Source organism: Eublepharis macularius, chromosome 2 (assembly GCF_028583425.1).
Source record: "Eublepharis macularius isolate TG4126 chromosome 2, MPM_Emac_v1.0, whole genome shotgun sequence".
In the NCBI taxonomy this organism is placed as follows: Eukaryota; Metazoa; Chordata; class Lepidosauria; order Squamata; family Eublepharidae; genus Eublepharis; species Eublepharis macularius.
Window position 1 is genome coordinate 174,176,514 of NC_072791.1, and position 19,799 is coordinate 174,196,312.

General features: G+C 38.7%; 1 protein-coding gene across 3 annotated transcripts; it reads left to right on the forward strand.

The window, feature by feature from the left end:
* The first annotated feature begins 1,019 nt into the window (after positions 1-1,019).
* CCNT2 (cyclin T2) lies at positions 1,020-19,588 on the forward strand. 3 transcript variants are annotated; one of them, XM_054971636.1, is made up of 10 exons: positions 1,020-1,236; positions 4,104-4,185; positions 6,372-6,500; positions 8,408-8,468; positions 8,912-8,974; positions 11,384-11,429; positions 13,367-13,530; positions 16,737-16,807; positions 18,200-19,334; positions 19,433-19,588. In XM_054971636.1, exons 1-10 carry the CDS (start codon positions 1,022-1,024, stop codon positions 19,495-19,497), a joined length of 2,031 nt encoding a protein of 676 aa, XP_054827611.1. In that variant the 5' UTR covers positions 1,020-1,021; the 3' UTR covers positions 19,498-19,588. The 3 variants fall into 3 exon arrangements, 2 of the variants coding, with proteins under 2 accessions (XP_054827611.1, XP_054827612.1); XR_008596528.1 differs by lacking the exons at positions 16,737-16,807; positions 18,200-19,334; positions 19,433-19,588 and having other exon boundaries at positions 11,384-11,745; positions 13,367-13,491; XM_054971637.1 differs by lacking the exons at positions 16,737-16,807; positions 18,200-19,334; positions 19,433-19,588 and having other exon boundaries at positions 11,384-13,445.
* Positions 19,589-19,799: the final 211 nt, after the last annotated feature.

Here is a 19,799-nt window from a genome sequence, read left to right on the forward strand (position 1 = left end):
ACTTCCTATGTGCAAAATAGACCAAAATCAGAATTCTGGAAAAAATGGAAAGTTTTTATTATTCTCTAGGTTAAAACTAAAATAAATTAAGATAATTATATTATAGAGATGAAATACAGAAGAGATGACTGATTAAAAACATTGATATTAAAGCCTGGGTATAAGCAACTAAGAAGAGGGGGAAAGCGCTAATATATGATTTAGCTGTGCTATTATATACTTTGAATATATTTTTATCTTAGTTTAAATCTAATTCAAATGTAGCGCTTGTATAAGTTTCTATGTACTTTCTATTGTTATTCGTATCTTTTCTTTTAAATAAAATCTGCACTTATAAAAAATAATAACGTTGATGTTTGGGCTCTCTGTGCATAGTCCCAGTCCAGGTGCTTGTGGATATAAAACAGAACGCTCTCCCCTCCTTTTCTCAACACTCTGATTTCCAAAGCAATATTTACCATAGAAATGCGAGCACCAGAGCGTCTCCACTCGATGTCCAGAGGACTACGGCTCGAGAACCAACTCGAACAGATAACTTCCTGTTTCCGCTTCTGGCTCATCTTTCAGTTTGACCAATTACTAAACTGAATGATCTTGCCTGCTCTTCTCTTTCTAGAAAAAATTGAGGGTTTTAGTGATAGTCTAAAAATGAATGGACGTTCCTCTGGTACCGCCCAACCCAAGATACTTTTAATAGTGTCTAATAGAGAGATGAAAACGCCTAGTGACGCCACCCTAAGCACGTACAACCTGTGACCATGTTCCATCGTTTACCGGAAGTTCAAGCCATATGTACGCTCTAGCCTTTTTCTTTTCTAGCTCTCTGGTCTTTTCCCGACCAAGAAGACGCATTTGTTTAAAAAAAACCCTTCACAACTCGATGGTTTATGAACGTTTGGCCTGTCCTGAACACTTCCGGCTGACCCCTGCGAGAGGCGTTCTCGCGAGAGCAGCCGCTGGGAGGTCAGCCGAGGAGGCGGAGCCGGGCGGGCCGGCTGCCGCTGCGGGAGGAGGAAGTGTCATGGCGGCGTCTGTGGCGGGCTCTGGGCCTGGTGCCGGTGCGGTGTCGCGCGGGGCCGGTGGAGGCGGCCCGGGGAGCAGCTCGCGCTGGTTCTTCAGCCGGGAGCAGCTGGAGAACACGCCGTCGCGTCGCTGCGGCGTCGAGGCCGACAAGGAGCTCTCGTTCCGGCAGCAGGCGGCCAACCTGATCCAGGACATGGGCCAGCGCCTCAACGTGTATCCTTTTCGGACTGGGGCCGGGAATGGGACGGGGGAGGAAGGCAGGCCGGAACGGGGAGGAGGGGGAGCCCCGCGGAGGGGGGCCCTGACCCGCAGCGACCCCTCCCTGGCGTCCTTCCTCTGAGGCAGAGCCTGGGAAGGCGCCATGGGCTCTCCTGGGAGTCGGCGGGAGGGAGGCGCCGCCCAGCTAATGCCTCCGCTGCAGCTGCCCACGCCCGGCAGGGTGGCCTCGGCCGCGTTTCCCTTGAGTATGCGTGAATCGACTGTTCTTGTAGCTGGCGCAGGGAAAGGAGCACGGACTAGCCTTGCCCTTCGGTTTCAGGACAGGAAGGGCCGCAGCCGCTTGTTCATTCTGTACCGCCTCCCCGCCGTAAAATATGCTACGCAGATTTCGGAGCGCTTAGTCAGGATTAACTTTGCGATGGATTGCGCTATTGGTATTTTGTGGTGGAGAAGTTGCTTAAAATAGAATTTTTCGAATGTAGTGCTTTTTAATTTTTTTTTTCGGAAGTGTCCCCCCCCCCCCCTTAGTTAAGATTCTCTTGGGACGAGTGTCCAACGTCTGTAATCCTAATGAAGTGCAAACATAATTTTTCCTAGCCTGGTACAAGCTTGCAATCTCTGTTCCCATAAAATGTTATGAGTTGCTAAATATAAATATATTTTTATTTCTGAAGCATCAACAGGTCATAAGATAATAAGGTTGTACTCTGGATTCCTTTTTTTCCTTCTGTCTTCCTCCCCCCCCCTTTTGTTGGTCTCTCCAGAATGTATTTTCAGTATGTCACTGGATGCCTTTAAAATGCAATCATATTAGAGCAGCGTGTTTAGTATTTCAAAAATAACACTGTGTAGAAGTAGAGAGATTTTCTGTAGATGTTGAAGCAATAAAAAAAGTGAAATAATGGAAATTTTAAGAGAAAGTGAAGACTATGCAGTACTTCTCTGTGAAGCTTATACTTTTGGTTCATTTAAACAACATAAAACGGAGCATTTCTAGCTTTCCTTTTCTTTCAAGCTCCTTTGATCCACTGATTTTGAGCAGTGGATAAGGAGTCTTTATTTCTTTAAGGAAAATATGGGAGACAGGTGCTTGGCCCAGGCCAGCATAGTTGTTGAATCTATCTACCAGCAAATGAGGGATTATGTTATCCTTGGATACAGTGGGAGGTAGTTTTGTTAAAATAGGAGCAATCCACAAGTTTTGATAAAAATTATCATTTATAGTTTGGTTAGTATAGGAAACTGCTGTTTGGGATATTTATTGAATTTGAAAATAAAAATATCTTCATTTTCTGTAGGAAATCTTGAGAGAGAGAAATACTTGAGAGAGTTGCAAACTGTTGCAACCTATGCTTTCATTGCATATGCATCTTTATTTTTGTCATGTGAAAGGCAGGAAAAAATAAACGTTGAAAACAAAATAACAGTAGGTAGGTCAGTGTACTTGGATATTAAGGTAAACTTTAACATTGAAAACACTGAACTTCTTAATCTGTTATCATTGAATACATAGCATATTATTATCAAAATGATTTTCATTTAAACAACAAACATTCTTGAGAATATAACGTTTGCCTACAGAATACATTGCTGTTATCTGATGCTGTAGATTGTTTTACATAAAAATGTTCATAGTATGCATTTTGAGTAAAACCATATTTCATTCATTACATAGATAAAAAAGAGTTTTTGCCAATGTTCCCCAAAACTTAGAATTTTGCTACTGGAAAAAATGAGAAAGTTCTCATTTTTTTCATGCCATATTTTAAATAGTTTACATGGACTGGTTTTTAACACAAGGGTTTTCACTGTCAAAAAGAGAAAATCTTTCAGTTTTTTTTTCAGTGCTCTCCCAAATTTCCCATTTTTTCTCATTCAAAAAATTGGGGGGAGGTTTCTAGGGGGACTTAATTCCTTAATTTTTCCATTTTCTTACAAGCCTTCACATCTCTATGCAGAACTGAATTGTTTGTCCTTTATAGTTTCCATAATTTAGGGAACTATGATGATCTACAAGTTTTAAGAAAAACAGGAGAGTTAAGAATAAAAATACGGTGAAACCATGTTTTCAGTGATAATTGCATTGAACTGTGAAGTGAGTAATACTGTTTCTCTTGAAAAATCACTTTCACTGGTAGCAACAAGTTTGATTTAAGACAGGTTCAAAGATAATGAATGCTCTACATTAATGGCAGTTCTATGCACCTTATGAATTTGTATGCAGTTTGATGAATGCATATTGAACTGTGTGAACAAGTGTCTGGAAGCTGTAATTGATCCTGGGTTTCCTGGATATATGCATTTGTCATATGTGACAACTTATTTGCATTTTGAAGTATAATATTTATGAAGAAAGTTAATAAGTTTAAGCAAATAACTTGTTTGATCCATATGATAAACAAAACCTGGCCCCTTTCAAACAAATCATAGAGATTTGAAACATAAAGATCTAAAAATCTTGAAAGCAGCAGGGAAAATGTCTGGGGGAAGGGCAACACTGAAAGCCATCTTAAAATATTGGAAACTTAAAACAGATTTTAAATTACTTCTGTGTCAAATGAATCAAAGACTGTACTAACCACAGCATTATTTTTAGCTCTTTAGTCAGGGTATGATTGGAAGGTACATAACAGTGCAGCCTTGCTAAAGCTAAGCAAATATGTGCCCAGTCATTGCCTGAATGGGAAACGTCCTGGGGAAACCCTCTGGTACAGCACAAGTTCCTCAGTAAAAGCAGGGTGTAAATGTATTGCTTCCTATACTGCAACTCGGTATGTGACTAAACTGTGTTAATGCAGGTTTGAGGGAGAACACAAAACTTGACTTGAACATCCGTACAATTTCCTTAACTTTCTTTTCAGATCTCAACTTACAATAAATACTGCAATAGTTTACATGCACAGGTTTTATATGCATCATTCCTTCACAAAATTTAATAGAAACGTAAGTAAATTTAAACTTAAACAAGGATAGCTATTATTATTTGAGTGATACTCTTGTATAGTATGTAGCATTTCCATCCTCATTATGATGATTTCAGAATGATAGTTTAGGATATTTGTAATGATGACACTGAGTGCTGATAGGTAGTACTCACTTGTGATGACATTTTTCTTCCAGATACCATAGCAGAAAAGCTTCATAAAAATCTGTATGTTAATAACATAGATATAAATGCGTGGGCAAGCAAGCTGCTAAGAATATCTTAGGATTAGTAACTTGCATGAATTTATTTTCAAGGTAGTTTTAACACATGGCTGAGCTGTGTCTTTTCTGCTTTCAGGCTGTAGGTGCAGATCCTGTGTGGTGCAGTCAGAACTGCATTAAGTAAATAGTAACCTTCCTGCCCCTCCCTCCCAGCTGCAGTTCTCTATGCTTCCTGGAATTGTGTTCCCGTTGGTCAGTGAGCCCCCAAGAACATTATTATGGAATTTGAAGTAGAGGGATGAGTGAGGGGGGAAATCAGCAAAAAATTGCTGTCCCCTCTTCTGTGAATGGAAAGAACAGAGCCCTGAGTTTGACGATGTAAACTAAAAGGCACGTACACGTGCTTTTAAAACCAATATATCTTTTTCAAAAAGGTCCCATCTGTGGATACTTAAAAACAGAGATGGGAGTCATGAACAGACAAGACAGATCTTTCTATAAACTTGAGGAAAGCTCCCGGTTTGCAGAAAAATGAGATTTTTTAAAAAAAATCATTGGGGAGGGAAGTAGGAAAACAGAGCGAGTATAGTATAGTAGTTAGAGTGTCAAACTAGGTTCTAGGAGACCCAGGATCAAATCCCTACTCTACCATGGGAGTTTGTAGGGTGACCATGGGCCAGTCACGCACTTTCAGTCTAATCTATCCCACAGAGTTGTGATATAAACTGCTTTGAGTTCTCATTGAGGAGGAAAGTGTGGTATAACTTGAGGAAATACAACTGAAGACCGAAGGCAGGGAGATAAAAGAAAGGTTCGCTTGTGAGTCTTAAGAGAAGGAAGCAAGGAACGGAGAGAGGATATGGAGACTCCCAGGAGGAAAGAGGAAATAGCATGGGGAATGAAGTGACTCCTGTATTCGTTGTGGGTTCTCTGCCTGTTTATTTCTGAAAGCAAGGAGAACAAGCCATCCAAAAAAACTATGCAAGTTCCATGGAAAGCAATGGAATGGTGCTTTTATCACAAGTTCTTTCTGGATTTTTCTTGTGTATCCTTGTATTTCTTGAAGTGGAAAAAATTAACAACAATGCATTGATTGCAGCCAATACAACATTAAGCAGTTTCAAAGTTGTAATTAATGTTTTTCAGGAAACTATCCCTAAGAATTGTGTGAGAAAGTACATGAATATTTTATTAATTTGTAAATAGGATGGGGAGTAAAGTCACAAATTCATATAAAATCCCAGTTAAAAGGCTTACCTTACACAGTGGAAGGAATACTGTAATTGCCCATCTGACAGATAGGAACTATTTCAAGTGGTTGTATGGAGAGAAGCAGTGAAATTAAGTTGTCCCCATGACATCTCTGGAAGGGAATGAATGTCTTTTGTGAATAAGTGGGAAACCATCTGAGGGCCAAGATGTTCTACTGAGCCTTTGGTTAGGGGCCAGCTTTGTGTCCCCCCTTTCTGACTGCTTGCCCTCCTTTTGTGGCTGCCTCGGATGTACCCCACGGCAGGGCCCATGGTTTGTAAGTGGTTTTATAGTAGCCTGGTTTGATCAGTGGTGCCTGAATCTTTTTACCTGGATTAAGTGGTTTTAATGTTTTTATTGTATTTATTGAAAGATTGTTGGAAGTCTCCCTGAGCTCGCTTGCAGGAAGGGCGGTGTATAAGTCAAATAAAGTGAGCAAACGAACAATTGGAAGGGCAACTATCCCATCTGTGCCTATAACCCCATGAAGATATAACACAAGCAAAACTTCTCAGTGCAGTACCTTGTATGAAATGTTTGATATATTTTCCTTTCTTCTGGAAAAGATAGGTAGGGGGAAAGATGTGTTCAGTCAGAACATGAAGATAAAGATTAATTCAGGCTGAATGTGGTCTATCATGGAATTATTTGTTTAGAATCTTTTGTTCACTGTTCTTGTGAAAGGGTTATTCAAATGCTATTTCTAATGAAAGACATCTTTTCTCCAACAGATTATATCTCCTACTGCATTATTTTTGGCTGCAAAAGTGGAAGAACAGCCGCGAAAACTCGAACATGTTATCAAAGTAGCGCATGCTTGCCTTCATCATCAAGAGCCACTTCTGGATACCAGGAGTGATGTATGTATCCATTATATGCTTAATTTTAATTCCCCTCTCATGGAACACAGACCACTTTAAGAATTGCCAGTAGTTTTCATTTCAGTTTAAGCCCTTGTATTATCAAGCTGTTTCATATCATATATGTAATTGCTGTTGGTGTCTGCTCCCAGTGTGGTTAAAAAGAGCCACAAGGTGTAGACTAAGGTATAGATTTCAGTAGACTAAAGTAACCTCCATGCTTACCTAAAAAGATGAAAAGTAAAAAAAAAAAAAATTAAAAAGTACCAAATAACTGAGATCTTGAAAGACTTCCTTGTGGTATTTTGGCTGCCATTTTGGGTTGTCTAGGCAATGAAGGAAGCCAAGTGAGATATTGCAGGACTACTTCTCAGTATCTTGGTTGCCATAGCAATCTGAAACTACTTTGCTGAGGCCCAGAACAGGAGGAGATAATAGGGACCAGTGGAGAGGCTGGAAGTCTCTCTCGCTGTCAAGTCCTCATACCCCTTTCTTGCATACTTTTCATTTTGTCATGGAATTGCCAGCTTTGCAGCACATTCTGTACATTTTTTCTCCTTTTTATGTTTTTAAAATTTTACTTCATTTATACCCCACCTTTCTCCCCAATGGGAACCTAAAGTTGCTTACAGCAGCCTTCTCCTATACGCCATTTTTATCCTCACAACAATCCTATGAAGTGTGCCAGACTCGTGGAGTAACTGCCCCAGCATCCAAATCAGCTTCTAAGGCAAAGTGGGGATTCAAACCTGGGATTTCCCTTCCATTGCAGGTACCTATACCTTTTTATAAAGGTATTAATGATTGGATTGGACCCTACCACTCTACTCTCTTTGGAGTCTTCCTCTAGTGCAGGGAACCTTCTAGTGAGGGAAGGCTCCACACTTTGTCTTAGTGATATGGCAGATCCAGACAATTTGCTTTACCATAGTAGTTGACTTCAGAGTTGTTTTCTTCATTAATAGTTTTAATAAGTGGGAAAGGCATTTTTTCATCCTCTGTACAGTAGGAAGGTTAACTTCCATATTCTTATCATGCATTTAGCATTTGATACATTTCAGCTTATCCTCACTTTGCTTAATATTGAGGCTGTTTATTCAACAAGCCTCAAGTTTGTATGAGGTGGCTAATAAGCAGAACACAGAAAACACAGTTTTAACATTTGGCACTATTTCAGAAATTCCACAGCTCACAGCTGTAACTACACCTATAATCAGGACAAACAACAGAAGTTTTGGTTGAAGTGACCAAGGGTGTTGGTTAGATCTGTATAGCAAGGAGCCGGCCTTCAAATATGTGGGTCCAAGCTTATTAAGAGTTTTCAAGATTAAAACCACCACCTTGAATTTACTACGTAAACAAATAAAGAAGCAGTTAAGCTGATGTAAGGTGCAGCATTCCCACTGTAACTTTGGTATGTTGTGAGATCTCCAGTCTCAGGATACGTTCTTCCTGTCTGCTTCTCCCATGTATCCCTCACAATGTAAAGAAGGTCATGTGTGAGCTAAAAGTTCCTTTGTTATCCATGATCATGGGCATCCCATACTCAAACACAGGATTCATGTCCAGGAACTGCTCCTAATTTTACTGTGCATGAGGAAAAGTTGGAAAAATATTGTTCAAACAGCCCAGTAATGTTTCATGCAGTTGATAGTAGCTGTAAAAGTAACATGTTCTTTCTAGAAGCTGCTAGAGAAGTGTGGATAGTAAAAGCTATGAAGGATACAAAGGATTGGAGAAAAGGGGGGAAATTAATATTAACTATCTCATTTTCAATAATTTATGCTTCTGGCCATCTTTATGGGTGAGATGAGTACTTCTAAAATAGGAAGGTCTCTCAGCTTATTTAAAATAGTCTTTTGTACCATTATAGTATTAATGCTTCATCAGTTATATCTACATTTTAGGCATACCTTCAACAGGCCCAAGAGCTGGTTATACTTGAAACAATAATGCTTCAAACTTTAGGTAAGTATATTCAGTACATTTGTGGTATCTGTTAAATTATCATGCAATCAATTAAATCTCATTCATATTATATTGCAGCTCTAGTAATGGAATACTATATATACGGAATTCTCATATAATCAAATTGGTTTCAGAGAATGGAAGAGTCCTAATAGTATAAATCCCTTTACCTGTGTATAGGACATTACATGTGCATTAAGACCTCTCTTACTAGATTTCTATTGTTTCATTTTTTTTTGGCAATACTCAGTGGTGACAGTAACTAAGCAATATCTGCTGCAGTAAGTTCTTCAAATGTCCAGTGCCAGTATTCCAAGGCTATTTTAATAACTGAAAATGAGAGTACTGAATTGGGCTTCTGAAAAGAACATGGGAGAAAAGATGCTTTTAAAATTGCACACAAATATAAAGTATCATTTGTGAAATACATGTTCGTTTTTCAGGTTTTGAGATTACCATTGAGCATCCACACACAGATGTTGTGAAATGTACGCAGTTAGTGAGAGGTCAGTAACCATTTATCTAGTTCTTTTGACACATCTCTATATGACGGTGATGGTATGACTTGGTAAAACTAAATCCTCAATATTGCTTCTACTGTGAGTAAATCACTGGCATATCCTACTGATTTTATTTACCTCGTTCTGCAAGATGTTTGTTTACCAGTGAATTGCAAGTTGTAGGTAGTGAACTTCTAAGCTTGAAGTTAAAATTGCCCCCCTTGATGATGCATGCATGTCAACTCTGTGTAGACATCTAGAGCTGATGTTGAAAGCCTGCTGCCAGACAGTTGGCAGAGAATAAAGCAGAGTATGCATAAACTCATCAGTGCAATGTAAAAGTTTTCTTCAATTTTCCTCCCCAAAATCTGTCCAAGCCCTTTTTTGCAAAGAAAGCTAAAGAAGAGGTTTGCAAGTTGATGTGCTCATGGATAGCCTTAAAAATACTATTGATGCAACTTCAGTATCCTTTTTACATACCTGGCTCAATCTTGTAAACAAATCTCCAAAAAACTTTGGTCTTTCATGCATAGGTTTTTAAAATAACTCCAAGCAAATGCTGGCAATTGATACCTTGTTGATAACATTTGTAAACATGATGTGGTCTAGTGTCCCCCCACACTACAGACGTCTAGCAAATGGAATAGTTAACTAGGTGAAGAAGAGTTTAAAAAATTGAGTCCTTGGTTCAGCTTTTGTTGCTGATTTCAAGGCAGTTATGAGAAATAGTATTTTTAGTTTCACAAGTATTTTGTTTGTGTAATACATAGTGTGTATGTAGACTAAATTGTATATAAGCATTATGGGTTAGAAACAGTAGCAGTTAAGAGCCATACACAATATCCCCAGCTGCTTACTCTGCTTTTGTAAACCACTGAAAACAAATAATATTCCTGTCAATTAACAGTGGGATTTGAAGGGATATTATCATCACTGCTCATTCTGTGGTGATGCTGGGTGGTTCTCGTGGTCGTTAGGTTTTTTTGAAGAATCAGGAAAGCTACTACAAATCACACTTGAGCCCTTAATGTAATGGGTCAGGAGTTTTTTTCAAGGCATTAGTGTCTTTTTATAGCAACTCTGTACTTGTTGGCCTGTCTGCTTTTTAGGTATACTGAGAAATAAGTGTGTCCTTGAGCCTAAGCAGCATTTTCCTTCTGTCTGCCTAAGTAGGTAGACACCATTTTGCTGTGAGTGATCTGTTTAGTGGAATTCGTGTTTTCATTTAGGTTATTTGAAGCCAGTTCATTGTGGCTGCTCCTGAATAAATACTGCTTGGTTGGGTGGAAAGCTGGCTGGCTGCTACTGTGATACTTGTCATCATTTTCTTGGAACCAGTTTAGTGTATGGTTTCCTCACAGTGAAGTAAATGTGGGGAGGCCAGGATTTTAAAGGATATGGGAGTTGTGTTCCAGATTTACGTGGGAAATGTGGAACGTCATCCAGAAGTCTTAGCTGGGATGAGTTCTCCCATCCTGGCCTAACAAAAAGTAAGAAGGAAGATGGGGCATTCTTCTAAAACTTCAAGACTTCAAGCAGGGTCCCCTTTTGGTTTTCTGTACATTTTCTCCTTGATTTAAGTGAATTTAGATAACTATCTATTCCATCCATAATTCTCCTGGTTCTCATTGATACTGGATCAGGTGTTGAATTCTTCTGCATTTTCTCCTGGAAGAAATTCTCATCTAGCCCTTCATTTTGCCTGTTGCCTGCTTACTAGTAGCAGTCACTCTCAGCCAAACAGGACTAGCAATCTAGCCAGTACAGAACAGTGCCATGTGGCCTCACATATGAGTTTTTGCAATGTACTTTAAAAGATAAGTGCCCCTAAAACCAAAGGGAAATTGAAAAATCTTTACATGTAACCCATTTGGTGCTATACTGTATTTCCTAGTTAGTCTATATTCAGATCAGTTCCTTTCTTATCACTACCACTCCTGCTTTGGTGGCAGCTAGGACAGCTAGGGACTAACCATTGGACACAAGCATAAAGCAGTCAATGGCAATAGAGACACAATCTTGGGCTGGGCTTAACATACACGTTCTCTGTTCTTATTTGCAATGCTGCACACATTCACCAACTTGATAGTACAAACAGGTTCTTGGTTCATTTGCTGTACAGAAGATTCTGCTCCATTAATTTACTGCAGCAAGAAGTAATTGTACTTCCCCTGTATATAAGACTTGATGTGGTGGAGTACAGTTTAACTTAATTAAAATGCTGACAAGCATACTTCAAGGGGAAGTTTGTTTTAGGAATAATTGAATAGAAAAGAGTTGGTGAGGAGGATCAATGGTCTGCTTTGTACTCGTTTGCAAACTGGTAGTTTATTATCTTTGCATAAATAGCATTGGGAGCTTAAGAAGTTAAGTAACATTATTGATGGCTAACTTTCTTGTTTCTTTTTCTTACAGCAAGCAAGGATTTGTCACAGACATCCTATTTCATGGCTACCAACAGGTTGTTATCCTGAACCTCTTTGTTGCACTGTTGTAGCACACTATAGCTTCCTTTACTGCAGGGCCCCCTATCTGTGTCTAACCCTTGTTGCAACAGGTGACTGGGCCATCTACTGTGGTGGTACCTTCCTGTTTGCAGTGCGGTGTATTGTACAAGGGCCTAATGGCACAAAGGGGTTTAATGCACAATGTGAAGTGTAGTGGTGCTTTCTGGTGACATATTCTCGATTGTGAGTGCATAAGTCTAAAATTGGTAGCCTGAATAGCAGCTAAAGATTACAGAGAGATAAACTTAACCTAGAAATCCGAGCATCTTGGTAAGTACAAAGTTGTTTCTAGTTTATCCTTGTAGTTAATGGCAATTTTTTAAAAAAAATTAAAACCTTGGCATAGTAAAAAAAAAAAAGAATAAAAAGCATTAAAACAATTTACGTTAATACATCAGAACTAGGCCATGAGACTCCTATGACTCTAGAATCAGTCCAGTTAAACATAAAAGCTACTGTCTTCTAATACATTTATTGGTCAGGTATGATCCTTGGGGTATCAGGATATATTTTATGTCAAATTAACAGGCCTTCCTGAAAGGACGTATTAAAGCTTGAAAGAGGAGTAGAAAAAACACAGGACTTCTTGCCAGTGACAAACACAACAGATATTTATAGTGATTCATTGGTATTGTAGAGAAAATTAGGGTGGGGAATAGGAATTGGTCTGATCGGTAGACCAGCCTTCAGGGAAAAGTGAAACACAAAGCCAAAGTGAGATCAGGGAACAAAGAATGGGCAACTGCATATGAGTCTGTGTAAAGCAGACATGGAATGAGATTGGTGGGAGTTGTCCAAGATGGGAGAGACTTAGAAGTAAGTTTGAGAGCTAAACTTGATCCAGATAGTGATAAAGGAGAACTTATTTTGTGGAGGAGATTAGGATTTTAAAGGGGAAAGATAAGAATTATCTTCTAGCATAGACATTAAAGTAACTGGATGCAAGGAAAAGGCTGAGCCAAAATCAACAATAATTTAAATAGCACAACTAAAAGCATAGTTGAGGGGTGCTTAAGAAGATGGAGGAGGGAAAGAGAGGTCTGGGAGGTACTTGGTGACATTATGTGAAGGTCTGGATGGCAAGAGATTAAGGAATCGAAGGTGTCAAAACGAATTTGGAGGCTGAGTGTCTGGGAAAACAGTCTTGTGTCCCCCACAGCAGGCTTGTTGGAGCCCAAGTACTAGCCATACATGAGTATCAAAAGATTCATACATCACTAGTGTAAAGTTCTCTACTGGATTTTAAGAGGATCACTGATCATGGTGTGGAGAAAATGGAAAAATACAGATAATTTTAAATTAATATTTAGTGTAAATACACTTAATCAGACCTTAATTTATGTAAGAAATGATTTTTGGGGTATGTGTAGAGCTGCTGCTGTAGCATTGATCTTTCAAATAAGTCACTCAGCTTTGAAAGCAGTGCTAGAACATTAACATAGCACATCTGTGTTGCTTCCAGACAGAAACTCTTACCTGATGTTAACTAACATGAACTGTGTTGCAGGTTGGACTTGCAGAGGTGAAACTTGGTTTCTCGCTCATTATCTCACTACTGTTCCAAATGAAATATGTATAAGAGTGTAATGTTTATAATTTTATTATGCCAGATAGCTTATCAATATGTTAGTATTTTACTTTCTATATTAGTTAAGTGCTCATACTAGAGGAGGTACAGAATACCATAGCTCATCCCTTTGTTCATCAAGAGCCAGTTTAAATTTTCAAAATATACTTGACTGTTCTCAGCATAATAAAGTCATAAACTTCAAAATAGTTATCATTTGTCACCTTCAAGTGACAAGAGTGTAATAATAATGTGCTTTGTTGTTTTTTGTTCTTTTCCATGTTTGACTTTTGTTCTTCCATTATGAAACACTTCCTACCAAAGTCTTCATCTTACTACGTTTTGTCTTCAATACAAACCAACTGTGATAGCATGTGTATGTATACATTTGGCGTGCAAGTGGTCCAATTGGGAGATTCCTGTATCAGCTGATGGAAAGCATTGGTGGGAATATGTAGATCCTTCTGTTACTTTAGAATTACTTGATGGTAAGTAAGATGAACTTGGTTTTATTCTTCTATTGAAGTTATAATCTATGGTGTTTGTGACCTTGCTGCCAGCCTTCACAAAAGACGCCCAAAATGACTAAACTAAAAGGCAGTAATATGAGCTAGCTTCTTCAGTTTCCTGTTTTCTACTCTTTCTAGTCTGTAAATACTACTTACATGCTTTACAGAATTTTGAAAGGAAATATATTGCAGTAAAATATACAAATGGGAATGACACATTTGTACCAAAGCCTTTAGTCAAGATCAAAAGCACTTGATATATGAGGGGAAGTAATTAGATGTGTACACAGTGGGCTACTTCACCCAGTGCAGTATTAAGCCTCAGGAGTGCCTTTTCTGGAGGCAGCAAAGGGAAAGTATCTGGAAAAGCCCCACTATTTATTTCTTTTGGATATTTAGACCACACTTTTCTCATCAAAGGGGACCGAAAGTTGCTTACAACAACATTCTACCTTCCTTCAGTTTTAACCTCACAACAGCCCTGTGAGGTAGGTTAGGCTCAGAGAGTAACTGGCCCTCTGTCCATATGAGCTTCTGTGGCAAAGTGGGAATTCCAACCAGGGTCTTCCAGATACTAGTCATACACTATTACATCACAATGGCTTTCCATCTGTAAATGGAGATTGTACACCAATGCCACTAAAGCCTTCTTAATCCCAAAACCACTCTTGAAGCCATATTGAAATAAGTCAAGGGCAGCTGTGTAATCCAGGGAGGATCCTGATTATTACTTTGTTACCTTCTCCAAAAACTGTCAGTTGGAAATCAGAATCATCGTTAACCAATAAAAGTCTTTTTTAAGCAAAAGTCTGATAAATGCTTCCTTAAGCGGCTTTGGAAAAAGCCCTCTATCAATGCAAAATTAGTAATCTTTACAAAAGGTTCCACTTTTTCCACCACACTTTTAGAAGCTTGGTTTATTATCACAATTGGGGAACTAGCTGGAACACGCATATTAGACCCATTCTGCGGTTACTCCACTGACTGCCCATCATTTACTGGGCTCAGTTACTGGCTACAAGAGACAAAAAAGTCCTTCCTGGCCTTGGACTCTCCTCATATTTGCAAAATATCCTTTCCCTCTGTGCTCCACCATGACAGCTCTGCTCATCTGACCAGGGTCTTGTGGAGGTGTCACCTGCAAATAGGCAAGATCGACAACTCCCCATAAATGTGCATTCTTGTGGCCTCCGCCTTATGGAATTGCCTGCCTGAGATGGTCAGGAAGGCTTCTGTCATTCTGCAAACTGTAAAACAAATATTCATAAGGGCATTTTTAAAGGTAATAGGCTATATGATACTGGAATGGTTCACGAGGGTGCTTTGATAAAGGGAATGGGACTGTAGACTACTGCATATAGTATGTATTACCTGTTTGCTCGATGTATTATCCGACTCTCATTACATTGATAAGATACCTATGCAGCACCATTTTCTGCACTGTTTATAACATCTAATACTTTTTGCTTTGTTTCATATTTCTGTAATTCTGATGTTATTTTATTTTACTGTCACATCCTACTGATTACATTGATTTACGTTGTATAATCCGCCTTGAATATTGGTGAGTTAGGCAGACTATGAAATAAATAAAATAAGTCAGGAAGGAAAAGATTCTAAACTGGTGATCTTCTTAATAACAATGTTTCTATCAGCATCTATCAGTGAGATCAGTTTAAATTTTTCCGTACAGGATTGCCACGCAGGTAGTTCTGAAAACTCAGCCTGGCATCCAAGTCAGAGTGGATAAAAGAGATTTTAATAATCAAATAAACCCTTTATCAACAATAGGAGAGGACCTAGGTCCCTGTATCATGAACTACCTTAACCTGCCTTAAGCAGTTCAGCCTCACCTTTCTTCAAAATGTTGGTGTGAAATAAAATACGATCATAGAATACTTATTATGGATCCTGGATTTTCTCAGGAAGATGACAGGCCAGGAAAGCTTAGAATTTGACTGCCTGTAAATTTATCTTCTTGTACAGCATGCAGATTTAACTGATTGTCCTATAAAGGTGGATCTTTTTTTTTAAAAAAAGGGCATGCCTGACATTTCCTTTCCCCAGTTTCTGTAGATATTCTGCTCATGGAAGAGGTAAGGTAGATGAGTGGTATTGCCCAATTCCCTTCTTCCTTGCTACTTATAGAATGGCATAGCTCTTCCTACTTTAAAAGATGATTTGACAGTTATGAAAGTCCAAAGCTGTTAGCCCTGATTTCTAAAAGGAACCCCCACATCTAGATACTGTATTCTCTTGTATATGAGTGCCTGGGGGACAACATCAAGTATAGACCTTAGCCTCTTTCTCCTGTTTATTGTCCTCCAAAGCGGTTGTTTAGATACAGTGTGAAATAGGATGCTAGGCCCCTGATCTGATCTAGCAAGGCTCTTTCTAGTTCATGATGCCATCCATCAATGACTCTTCAGGGGTTGTAGGCACCAGCTGAGAGAAAAGGAAGGAATGTTCTGCTTCTGCTAGTGCAATGTCTAGTATCCAATCTTGAAAGACTGGTCATTGAAAATCTGTATAATGATGAACAAGCTTGAGAGAGGACTTTCCAAAAGCTAATAATAACAATAACAACAACATTCGATTTATATACCGCCCTTCAGGATAACTTAATGCCCACTCAGAGCGGTTTACAAAGTATGTTACTATTATCCCCACAACAAAACACCCTGTGAGGTGGGTTAATATAAAGCATATAAAGTAAGGTTAATATAAAGCAAACACAAAATACAGTGCTATGAACTGAAAACACAGTGTTCACTTTACTCTCATTGGGTGGCACACTTTGGCATCTAGAGCTTTTAGTGAAAAAGGCTTTTGTGCTGTGCATATACAAACAGTGCTGCGTCTTTAAGCATTTGAGCAGATATACTAGCCCTTAGTGAACAGCTTTGACCAAAATTGTATCAAACTTTTTGCTGTGTCTGTTGTAGAGAATTTAATATCTGACTTCCTTTTTTGTTGGAAATAGTGTATCATTGTCATGCGAGTCCCCTGTCTTTAGACACAAGCAGTGTTTCAGAAAAAGTGTTTTCAGGCAGTTTTCTGGTTATTACGTATGTAGTCGTTCATGGGCATCAAAAGTTTATACATCAGAAGTATAAAGTACCCCACTGGATATCAGTCAGTTGTTGCTGAAATTTTTAAGCTGAACTTTATTATTTTTTTTACAGAGCTAACACATGAATTTCTTCAGATACTGGAGAAAACTCCAAGCAGGCTAAAGAGGATTCGAAACTGGAGGGTAAGAATTATTTCTCATGAGAATCACTTCATATTTAAGAAGCCTTTACTGATTTGGTTTCTTGGAATTAGCATCTTAGTGTACATTGCTAGTTTAAATCTATTTTACTAGTATAGTAACTTACCTGGATTAACGTCTTAAAGCTGTATTAGATGTTTATATGAAACAGTTGTATATGAAACAAACTAATTTTATTTTGGACCAAGTGCTTTTCTTTTTTTTTCAAAGTTATTATTTTATTAATAGAAATAAAAGCCCATAGAAAGGGCAGAAAACAAGAATAAAGAAAAAGTAAAAAAAAAGTAACGAAAGCTTACAAGCAAGAAAAAAGAAAACAGAACTTGGAACTTAGAAAAGAAAAAGAACAATAATACATATTTCATTTCCATTCTTTTCTACATTTGTCTTATTTTAACAAAGTTACAATCTCTCCAAAATTTTCTTTTCCACTACTGCCTCCCTTCTATTAGTTTTATATTCCCCCATTATCTTCTTAATGATCAAAACTACAAATCATCAAGTCACTATTCCTCATTTTGTGCAGAAAGCCAATAAAGGGTTCCAGTTAACCAAAAAGATAGACAATGTTTTGTCTCTGATTAAAGCTGTAAGTTTTGCCATTTCTGCTAACTCTATCATTTCATAATCCAGTTCTCTGTTGAAGGTAATTCCATATTTTTCCATTTCTGTGCATACAAAAGCCTAGCTGCTGTAATTATACATAGAAATAAAATCCCATGCCAATTTTCCAACTGTTTATCCATTAGCCCTAACAAAAAGTCTTCTGGTTTAAACTGTACAGTGGTCTAGTATTTTTTTGTATTACCATATGAATCTGGGTCCAAAATTTTTTAGCTTTATGGCAAGTCAACCAGAGATGATAAAATGTTCCTTCTTGTTTCTCATATTTCCAGCACTTATTTGACATACCTTTGTTCGTTTTGGCTAATCTGTCAGGAGACATATACCACCGATAAATCATTTTATAAAATTTTTCTTTAAGTCTAACACACAACATAAATTTAAGCCCCTTTATGCAAATATTTTCCCATTTATCCATCATTATATTGATGGCCAAAAATTTTAGCCCATTTTACCATACAGTCTTTCACAGATGATTCTTCCATTTCAAATTTCAGTAACGACTTACACATTTTGGAAATAACATGTTCATCATTTGAACAAAGCACATCATTCGAACAAACCAAGTGCTTTTCAAAAATGAGTTTTACAACTCTATTTTTGTTTTCAGACTTAAATGTCAGAATGGAACAACATGTAGCACGTCCTGCTTTTCCTTTAGAAGGCTTCCATGAGCCTCTAGATGGTCTTGTAGACTGTACATTTAACTGTGACTGTTCCTTCAGCTTATGCTTTATTGTTCTTATGTAGGCTAATCAGGCTGCTAAGAAACCAAAAGGAGATGGTCAGGCGTCAGAGAATTCGCTTCTTGGCTCATCTTTGGTCCAGAATTCCATTTTGGCAGATGCTGTTGCTGGTGTATCTTCAAACTCAAGTTTCCCAAAACAGCCAGCACCCACATTTCCAGCCCCAGTTCCACTGAACTCAGGAAGTATTTCAGTTCAAGATAGTCAAGAAAATCTGACAATGCTAGCTGCAGGCATGCCAAGTACCTCATGTGGTTTGTCAACACACCAAGAATGGTCTCAGCACCAAGAACAAACAAGGACAGAACCGATGTATTCTCAGAAACAGGAGACTTCACTTACTGGGGGTCAATTCAACATAAACTTTCAACCAGGCACTTCACTGCAATTGCATTCAGGATTACATCATCGACCTGACAAACACTCTGAGCATTCTGCTACACACAAACAAGGAAACAAACACCACGGGCAACTCACTACTGCCCCTGTAATAATTCCTCAGAAAATGTCATTGGATAAGTACAGAGAGAAACGTAAGCTAGAAACATTGGAACTGGATATACGAGAACACTACATGGGCACAGAACCACCGTGCAAAAAGCACGCGCAATCCCAAGCAGCAAGTAGCAGTTCTGTAACTTCCCCCATTAAAATGAAAATTCCCATTACAAATACAGAGAAGCCAGAGAAACATATGCCTGACAAAAAAGAAAAGAGTGGTTCTCTGAAACTGAGGATACCCATTCCACCCACAGAAAAGAATTTGAGTAAAGAAGATCTGAAAGTGAAAATTAAAGTCTCTTCCTCAGACAGGCATAGCTCATCAGACGAGGGCAGTGGGAAGAGCAAGCACTCGAGTCCCCATGTTGGCAAGGACTACAAGGAAAAGCACAAAGAATATTCTGCAAACCGCCATCATAGTAGTAGTCATAAACATTCCCATACTCACAGTGGCAGCAGTAGTAGCAGCAGCAGTAAGCATAGTAATGATGGATTAACACCAGCTGTTCTGAGGAGTCCTGTTGGCTTGAGCAGTGATGGCAATTCCTCTAGTTCCGGTTCTTCAAGAAAGAAGCTGCACAGCAACGATGCCTCTCACAACCATCACTCCAAAATGAGCAAAAGTTCCAAAAGTTCAGGTAGTTCATCTAGTTCTTCCTCTGTTAAGCAGTATGTATCCTCTCTCAACTCTGTTTTTAACCTTCCCTTACCCCCTCCTCCCCCTGTCGCATACCAGGTGGGCTACGGACATCTCAGCACCCTCGTGAAACTGGACAAGAACCCAGTGGAGAACGGTCCTGATGCCAGTCACGAGTACAGTACAAACAGTCAGCATATGGACTACAAAGACACATTCGACATGCTGGATTCACTGTTAAGTGCCCAAGGAATGAATATGTAATCAGTTGTTTAGGTCCTCCTTTCTCCCTTTTTTAATTTAAGAATTATTAGAATGGAAACCTTCCTAATCTAGGGACAGCGACCCCTGAGTTGCTGTCTCAGTTTATATATATATATATATACACATATATATATATAAAATATATGTAAGTGCTGCTTTATGTTTCACTCTGAAAAGAAGAGGTATAGTAAAATGAGCCTGT